This window comes from Primulina eburnea, chromosome 1, assembly GCF_022965805.1.
Source record: "Primulina eburnea isolate SZY01 chromosome 1, ASM2296580v1, whole genome shotgun sequence".
Taxonomy (NCBI): domain Eukaryota; kingdom Viridiplantae; phylum Streptophyta; class Magnoliopsida; order Lamiales; family Gesneriaceae; genus Primulina; species Primulina eburnea.
This window is the reverse complement of record NC_133101.1, coordinates 2,862,714-2,872,047: the sequence shown is the minus strand read 5'-3', so window position 1 is coordinate 2,872,047 and position 9,334 is coordinate 2,862,714. Positions and strand designations below refer to the sequence as shown.

At 33.7% G+C, this 9,334-nt stretch overlaps 1 protein-coding gene across 2 annotated transcripts; it reads right to left on the bottom strand.

Annotated features, from left to right (window-relative positions):
- Nucleotides 1-635: 635 nt before the first annotated feature.
- Nucleotides 636-3,734, bottom strand: LOC140813862 (WUSCHEL-related homeobox 8). Of its 2 annotated transcripts, none has more exons than XM_073172756.1 (3): nt 3,312-3,734; nt 1,605-2,006; nt 636-1,066 (listed from the first exon to the last, which is right to left on the bottom strand). In XM_073172756.1, the coding sequence occupies exons 1-3, from the start codon at nt 3,502-3,504 to the stop codon at nt 987-989; spliced, it is 675 nt and encodes a 224-aa protein (XP_073028857.1). In that variant the 5' UTR covers nt 3,505-3,734; the 3' UTR covers nt 636-986. The 2 variants fall into 2 exon arrangements, with proteins under 2 accessions (XP_073028857.1, XP_073028777.1); XM_073172676.1 differs by having other exon boundaries at nt 1,473-2,006; nt 3,312-3,729.
- Between the last annotated feature and the right edge of the window lie 5,600 nt (nt 3,735-9,334).

Sequence of the window (9,334 nt, the reverse complement as noted above, 5' to 3'; positions counted from 1 at the left end):
TTTACAGCTTACTAAAAATTTGGTTAGTATCTGTACAAGTTTCACTTTAATAAATAGCTAGTATAGTTATGCCGACGAGTCTTTGTCGATGTTCCGGTGGTTTTTTTCACACCAAAACAAAGTTTATCTTTTCATATGCTTTTATTACAAAATTTAAAATTTTCTGGTTAATGACGTAATTAATTTACGTGGATGAAAATTGAGTAGGTCTCATGTGAGATCGTTTTACGGATCCCAATCTGTGAGACGGATCAACCCTACCTATATTCACAATAAAAAATAATACTCTTAGTATAAAAAATAATAATTTTTAATGAATTATCCAAATAAAGATCCATCTCACAAAATATGACCCGTGAGACCGTCTCACACAAGTTTTTGCCATTTAAAATATAACAAATTAATTGATATTTTTTTTTGCGATGAGGAAACTATTTTTTAAAAGAAAATTATAATAAGAATTAAGATAGTGATATTATTATTATTATTATTATTGTTTTTATTTTTTTTTTAATTTTAAAGACAGCAAAATGGATTTTAAAAAATGGAACAAAACCAGACATAATAAGTTTTCCGCTTTTCTGTAGTCTACAAACAGAAATGTGTACGCAATCAACGGGGCAACACTTCGTGTTACTGTAGCTAGATATGCTAAAATGGTTACTCTAGTAAGCACTGTTATAATAACGTTCATATGAACGCATTACGACACCTGAAAATCGAAGTCGTTCGACGAGAAGTAATATAAAGACCGAAAAAAAAACACGAAGATGTGTGAACACGGTTTACTAAACAACAAGATCGGGAGCGTGGAAGAGGGATGTTCAGAAACAAACTAATCTCCTAAACAATACCGAGTAGAATTGTATCACAGCAGATTCGAATATCATTTGCAGCTTTGGTTGGATATTTACATGAAGACCAAGTATTGCTGAACCTTTGGGGTCGACTCGAATTTGAATGCAGCAAAGAAATGCATTTGGTTGTCAAGCCATGAAGTCATCTTGGTGTAAGTAAGGATCATAGTTTCCCGGAAGTTCCATCTTTCCTATCAAGCTGTCGATTCCTGTGTGAAGCAAATTTCATGCCAAAAAAGTAAGTGCTTGAACAGAGTATATAAGCCAATGGCGAGTAGCCATGCTCTAAGAAGTATCTGCTCAAAACATATATGATACACGTGCACGCATGATAATGAACTTTTTTGCTATGTTTTTTCATTTCAAATGCCCTGGATCAGAAAGGTAGTGCTTGGCCAAAATCTACTCTTAGATATACTCGACTTGGAAGAAATTACTTAATTTTTTAGAGCTAAAAACACAGGTTGGTAAAATCCACCTAATACGATCCACAGTTAAAAGAATGGAACATAAAGATTGCCATGAGTTTACTTGTCAGATACAGCATTCTAAAACGTGGGAAACTATTTCTCCTATTGCAGGAGCAGGCGAGCAGAAATGTAGAAAAGTACGTACTTGAATTCGGCAACATATTTCCATAAAAGCATGTTTGCCCAAAACTACCACCAAGAGTCGAGCTACTTTCATGTGGCAGCATCGTTTCAGATTTACTGACATGTGAATCCAGTGTATGCATTGCGGAAGTACCCTGAGAACTTTGAAAGCATAGATCCTCAGTCCTCGAACATAAAATGTGTGGAGGCTGGGATTCTTCTGGCTTCTTAGTCTTCTCATTGGGTGACTCAACCTCTGTCTCGACTTCCGAGTCAACGTTGTTTGCTGTTGGTGCAGCCTGTTGCTTCCTTTTTGACCGAGCACGTCTATTTTGAAACCAATTATAGACATTTGTTTCAGAAATCTGCCCGTGTTGTGCCAACTCCGTGGTTATTTCTTTGATCTTCTGCTTGCTTGGAGTACCATTTCCTTGATCAAATAAGTGCTCTAGATACTGAAGCTGCATAGGTGTCGGGGTCCAACGTTGTCTGCCAGTGATTTTATGGGCTCCAGATGTTATCAAGGGGTCGCAATATGGGTTTCCATACCTCACTCCTGATGCAATAACACAAAATTCGTCAACATTAATGGTCCTTTGTCTGATCAACTGGTCAAGTGGATGTGCATCTTATCAATTTTATTTACTCATTAGAAAATAAAGAACACTATGAAGCAACAGCTAGGCAGTAGATATAACCAGAACTCGACATTCTGTGGTGGTTCTTTCCTATGATCACAATTCACAGCTAAGTTTTACTGTAAAAAAGTACCAACACATGTTACTATTTAGAGCCAGCGGAGTCGGGAATTTATCTTTGGAGGGCAAAAGTAAAACCTTAAAGATTTTATCAAATAAAGAGAGCTAAAGTACGTCGGAAAATTTCGATTCTGGAATGGTGGCTCCTGCTGGCTAGCATTGGCTCCACCATTTGGCCGACCAAAACTCCAACTATAGGAGTCAAATAAAAGTTTGAAGTAACATACAAAGACCCCAAAAAATCTCTAAATTGTACTAAATAACTAAATTATAAGTGCTAATAAATACTAGCCCCATATAGTGATGAGTTTACATTTAACTAGGCAACTATTATGCACCAATTTTGAAGTTATCCAACAAGTTTTAAAATATGCAGAGAACTGTATAAACAGAGAGCACCAATGAAATAAGAAAACTAGCAAGAAAAAAGAGTGAAAAGGTAACACCAACACTTAAATTCCAGAAGATTGAAACGATTACAAACAAGCACAGTACGAAATCAGAAGCACACGCATTACCTACTAGCCTATATATTTCAAAGGAAAATCGACAAGAACTCATCTATTGATGCAACAAAGTGACAAACAAATCCGACCTAATTATAATTCCGGATCAGTTAATTAACTAATCTTTTGTTTTCTTTTCCAAAGACAAATTAAGTTAAAAGCAAGTTAAAATCTCACAATATGCACCTCGACTCAACGCTTGTCTATGCTCTCCATTCGTCCCAAGACGCAAGTTAAGGCGCAGTCGTTCAATGAAACCAGTCCACCAAACCAACCCAAGTGCTCAATGCCACTACTCAACTAGCTTTCAATGTAGAGATTAAATCCACAAGATGACAAACATTCGTTATCCCTTATAAACTAAGAATATTTGTTTTATATTATTTGATAAAGTATAAAGTACATATTGTGTCATATATGATGTCAATTTCTCTTCATTTTAGCATATCATTTCAGGCCATTTCACTTGGATGAAACGCAAGCCTCGAGGCCTATGTTCTTCGATATCTAATAGCCATAGACGCAACGAACATTACATTCAAATGATCAATTTAACAATCAGGCAAGAGATACAACTGTACAAATTCAGTTCGATACCTGCGAGATCGTTCTGGGAAGTGAGGGATTTGTGCAATTCAACGAGCTGTTCGCAAATCGTGGCGTAAACTGCAATCTGCTTGCGTAGGTCTTCCATTTGCTCATCAGTCATGACCTTCACAAACATCCCCCCGCCTCCGCCGTTGAAATCCTCGCCCTGTTGCGGCGGCGGCGGCGGTTTTTCCCACTCCATTTGTTCAAATATTCACAATGTTTTGTGTGTGTGAATTCGGTAAAGAAAAAGACAGGAGAAGTGGGTCAGAAAAGGTAACGAGAAAGTAAAGCAAAATGGTCGAAGATTATAATATAAAGACAGACAGTCATGTGTGCTGTCCGCAATTAGCGCCGATATTCTCTTTCTTTTCGTGTGGGCGTATGGGTTTGTCCGAATACTAGATAAATTAATAATATCTTTTAGTCAATTTAATAAATACAAAAAATCTGAAACAGTTTCAGAAAGATTTTTCATCTCAATCTTTGAATAATATTTTGAATTAGATAATCTCACAAATTCAGTCTGAAACAATCGAAGATATACTTGAGCGCAAGAACCAGTACCTATCTGTGCCACAAAATTTCAGGACAAAAACTTGTATGAGACTGTCTCACGGATCTCTTATTTGAGTCATCCACGTCACTTAAATTAGAAATAGTTTCTTGCGAAAACCCTTGTCAGCGCAAGATTTCTTCGTCGATCCTACTTATGTTCCACCATTATCCAATCTTATCTTATATGGTGTATAAACATGTGATATATAATATAAGGATAAGTTAAAGATAAATAAGATGTATAATATTATATTTAATGTTTGGTATGATTTTAATAAGAGTGAGTAAATTTATATATTAGATTGTAATAACAAAATTAACATTATCCTAATAAATTTTATAATTTCAAAGTTGTTGCTTGAGTTCATATTTTTTATCTGTTCATGCGTCGATAGTGCTCGCATGATTTATTTATTTTTACCTTATTTTATATATTATATAATATGATAATTGAGCCCTTGATTTTGTGACTAAAGTCAAATATCAATTTTTAAGGTTAATCGAGTGATACTAATAATTTTATAGAGCTTTATAAAAATTATTTATATAATTATCTCGAATTCATTTATATAATTATAATATTATATAATATATAAAAATAAATAAAAATATTTATTTGATTTTAATTTCTACCTACTAACATAGATTTATAAAAATCATTTATAAATTGAGGGTACTTAAATCATTTGTAGTGTATTTTATCATTAAACTAAAATTATCACACCTAATAAAAGAGACATTTTATCTTTCTAAAAAATTATTTATCAAGGGTCCATAAAATTATCATGAGTTTTTTAAAAAGGTACCAAACACGAGATAAAGAAGATTATTTATCAATCTCTCACTTATCCATATATCAAACTATGCCTACCAATCCAATCTAAACGGAATGAAGATAACTAGGGAACCGGTACCAATTCCATATTTTCATGAAGTCATTGGTCAATATCCTCGACCATTTCTTGGATCAGTTCTTTCATGATCTGAGATTCAATATCTCGACCAACAGAGTTTATGTCATCATCGATCAAATGGGACCATGTACTCAACTTCCAATCTCGTGTTAGCAGACTATCAAGAGCATAATATGATTTATCGGATGGCGGGTTCACCTAAAGCCGGATAAATTCCCAAACCTGAAACAGAAGCTTCTTTCCTAATGGAAGCTTATGTACATAACCAAAAGCCTTTTCTATATTTTTAGACTGGTTTAAGGGTGGCCTTAGTATGTTTGGAAGTACTTCATTTGACAAGTCAAGAATCATATTGTGATTTAGTTTTCCTCCACGATATTTTGAACAAATATCATCAACCTTAGTTGTCCTGTAAGAATCTTCCACTTCTTCAAAGACAAGATTGCTGATAGGCTTACCCAGTGGGTCCCATTTCAACAAAGAACGATTGTACGAACTGTCATACAAACCTGCCACAACGAGCAACTCTTTGATGTAGGCTTCATCTTGATTCTCTGTGTCCACTTTTACTTCACTTGGCTGCTGTTCATTTATATCCTCCTCTGGATCAATATATTCAAGTTGGTTCAGTTTCTTCCGCCACTCTGAATCATCCGAAACAAAAAAAGAACAAAACAAAAAAACAAAAAACAACAGCTGAAGCGCTTTGTAAAATATAACAGGAAAAAAATGCAATATGTGGATGGATCGTATGTCACAGTATGGAAGAAAGCATCTCACAATATAGTTGTGTTGCTTGCTTTAATTTTCCTACTATAAAACAAATTCAATTTATCAGTGAGACTAAACTGAAGTTAAGAAGACTACGGGGAATCAAGAGAATTAGATTTTTTCATTATCATCATTTCATACCTACTTACTGAAGGAAAACTGCATAAATAACCAACCATTCATCATTTATAAAACATATGTGAAGGAGTTTGGGGAGAACTTGTCTTACCTCACACTTATTCTCTCTCATCTCTTTGATAGTAGTACCCACTGGCACAATTACTTTATTTACTGAATTTTTTAATTCAACTTATTCGACAGGAGATGACATAAAATTTCATGATAATGGTAAAAGCATCCAGATAGAACAGTTCAGAGAGTTCAATGAAAGAAATCTATAGGAAAATTAGTTGATTACCGCAGGTTTTCTAACATTATTCAGTTTCAAATACGTTGACTGCTAAATGCAGGGAACCGATAGATGCACATTCAGGCAAACAAAAAGTTCCAACTGGTGAAAGTTCATGGCCTTTTCTTAAAAGACAAATTTATATTTGATTTTTTTTTTCTTTCAAGGAACATGGTGCCTGGAACAACTGAGTGAGTATGTGCAAATTAGTATCCCTGATTCATCATCCTAATTAGATAAAACTGATCCAAAATTTTCAAAACTTGCACAAAGTCAAAGCCATCATTCCAAAACAAAAAATGCTACTCATTCCATTCGCATTCAAGACTAGGTAAGCATCAAATGAAATGCATTAAAATTTACCAAGTCTCTTGTTCTGTTTATCTTCTTTACATTCACTAAGAAAGAGGTGACACTTACCATCAACTCGTCTCTTAGTCAAAATAACTTTTTTCACTATGGCGTCCTCATTAGCATCATCGGCGTAAATTATTTATGATTGCGAGACAATCCAATCCTGAAGAATTGGGAAACAAGTGCCGTGAGATCAAAATGTAGAAAGGTTTTGAAATCTGACAAAATAAAATCATGTGCTCAACTCAAAATGATACAAAATTGAGCATTACAAGCCACCATTCCCTCGTTGAATCTACGTTCTTGAACAAGAACTGACCGTTTCAATAATAATATTACGTAGATTGATCAAAACTGAAATGTGTTCATAAATAAATGGAACAAATAAATCACAAAACTTTCTACATCAAATAATCATTCTGGCAAACTTTAAATCACTTGAAGCCATTACAACTCTTGCAGTGATTAGCAAAGGAAATTCTCCGATATGAGAGATTTCTTTGGTCAAATGCAACATGGCGTTGCCAATAAAACTAATTAACTGAATGCATCTCTGCGATAAGAATTAAAGGGTAGATGAAAGATCACAAAGAAGACCAAAGAATGAATCTGCACGCCACTCCTAAATATCTGACCATTCACATTGCTCTTTATTCACCACTTACAATTAAAAAAACACTTCAAACAGATAACTGTCGAGCTAAAATCCAAGCACCAAAAACCGTAATGAGCAAACATTAAAAGTGAAAAACAATGATAGCTAGAGAACCCAGCACCCCGAATAACATGATTAAAAAAACACTTCAAACAGATAACTGTTTCGTTCAATTCGTTATTATGAATGAATCAAGGGAATGATGATGACGATCGTGACGCGAAGATGCAGCTGGGGTCAGAACAGAGTGCAAAATGGAGCAATGGACCATGGAATAGACAACTTCAATTAGCTTTCGTAATTCGAAACGGAGGAGTACAAGCAATTTCGTGGATTGTGATTGGCTCGGTGCAGAATGAGTGATGTACCTGATTCCATCCCAACAATAATGTCCAGGATCATTCTCTGAACCGGCGAGGGGAGACAACGGGCCGCAGTCTTTTTCACGTACCTAAATGGCGATTTTGCCCTCCTCCGAACTCCATGACTATGAATGAATGTGTTTGATTTTGCGTAGAATTCTACATTTTCTCTCCATTTTCATTTATTATATTTTTTTTTTATCAAGTATTTAATTTCATTTACATCTTTTTACTCGGTTTATTTCATTCTACCCATGTGGACATTACCTCCATGATAGGATGAATAGCCAAGATTTTCTCATGTATATATATATATATATATGACCCAATTTTTTTTGAAATTGTATGTGTGGCAAGATCTTATCCCTTGAAATGAAGTGAGAGTAGTGCCCACATAGATAGGATCTCATTAACACTTTTTACTCATAGGAAGATTACATATTAATACTCTATCTAAATATATTGTTACCGCGTATAATCATGCTTTCTCGAATGTTAATTATTTCGAGAAAACTATAGATATTTATTAAATTATTGAAATAATACGGAAAAAATTAAATATAAAAATTAACAAATTAAACATTATAAAATAAATAGCAAAATATTAGAATAATTTATCATACATCATTATTCTACCAAAATAACATCGAATTTATATTAATAATTTTTAGTGTTTCAGTCAACTAATATCATTCAATAAAAACATAATATAACTAATATAATAACTGAAAATTAATTATATATATTAATATTAATTTGATTGGATATTCGGATCGGATATCAGTAGGATTTGTTATGACCGCATGTATCCTTAGACCCGAAAATACACATACCTTATTATCCATTTATTTAATCAGTAAAAAACCTCCTTCATATCCTTCTCCGTTTCGAGTCAAGAATCGGATTTCCGTCGAGTTCGGAGGAAATGGAATCCTTATTTGTAATGCTTATTTGCATAACTTTTAAAATTGGATCGAACCGGTGGTGGTTTGTTTAAACCCGTGAATTAATTGCTAAAAAGTGAAAACCCACCAATTTATTATTATAAAATTTTGAAATATCAACAAATATAATAATAATAATAATAATAATAATAATAATAACTACATTAGTTTTCACAATATTTTTATTCCTTGGGTTTCGAGCGTTCCAAACGCACAAATAATTCAGGAAATATTGTGTGAGGCTTGTCGCTAAGTTCTCTTATTATTCACTATAAATTATAGCGATTTAGCAATTGAGAATTAATAAAACACATATAATTGTTTTTATATTGTCTTGGTTGAAAGCATTATTATTGTTTTTTTTTAATGAAGTAATTCAATTAAAAGAAGCAAAAAAATTTATAAATACAAGTACACTGGACATCTCCAAGAGATACACATAAAATCGAAACACTGCAATCTACCTACGTCAAACTATATAACAAATCAGAGGAAGAAGGTAAACATCTGTAAGTGTGAATCTGAATCTTCCTTATTATCCTTTCAGCTCGCGGTTTTTCAGCTTCAAACATTACTTTGTTACGCAATTTCCAGACATGGTAAATTGTCGCTGCAAGAGTCGTGACTCTCATTCTATTCACTGTAGACTTCCCTCTGAACGTCTCTCGAAAAGCTTTCAGAATCGATGTTGGGGTACCATAATCTTCTTTATGCCTAGCCACTGCAGCACACCATCCCCAATCAGTTTCGAGATCCTGCACTTGAAGAATAGGTATGTGTTCGATTCCTCGAATTCGTGGCAAATTAAAGCACGCATTATTTGTCTTCAACAAACTCAAGTCTATCACGTATTAAAAAAATAATTGGGAAAACAAATATAAATACAAACTTTCTATTTATCTCTATTCAATTCATTGAAAAAAATAGTTGTACATTTTCAAAAACTTGGTCAATAGGCGTATATTAACAAAATCAAGAAAAATACAACTAAACATAGAAAATAGACATATATTTGAGAGTCGAAAAATCCATACTCCCACACTTTATTCCTTCCCCAAATACTCC

What these genes read in the sequence shown, in the direction of transcription:
- LOC140813862 (XM_073172676.1), bottom strand. Translation starts at nt 3,504, where the DNA reads ATGGAGTGGGAAAAACCGCCGCCGCCGCCGCAACAGGGCGAGGATTTC. An exon ending in TTCCCAGAACGATCTCGCAG is followed by an intron (nt 2,007 to 3,311) that starts GTATCGAACTGA and finishes TTATTGCATCAG; the next exon opens with GAGTGAGGTATGGAAACCCA. An exon ending in AAATATGTTGCCGAATTCAA is followed by an intron (nt 1,067 to 1,472) that starts GTACGTACTTTT and finishes TGCTTCACACAG; the next exon opens with GAATCGACAGCTTGATAGGA.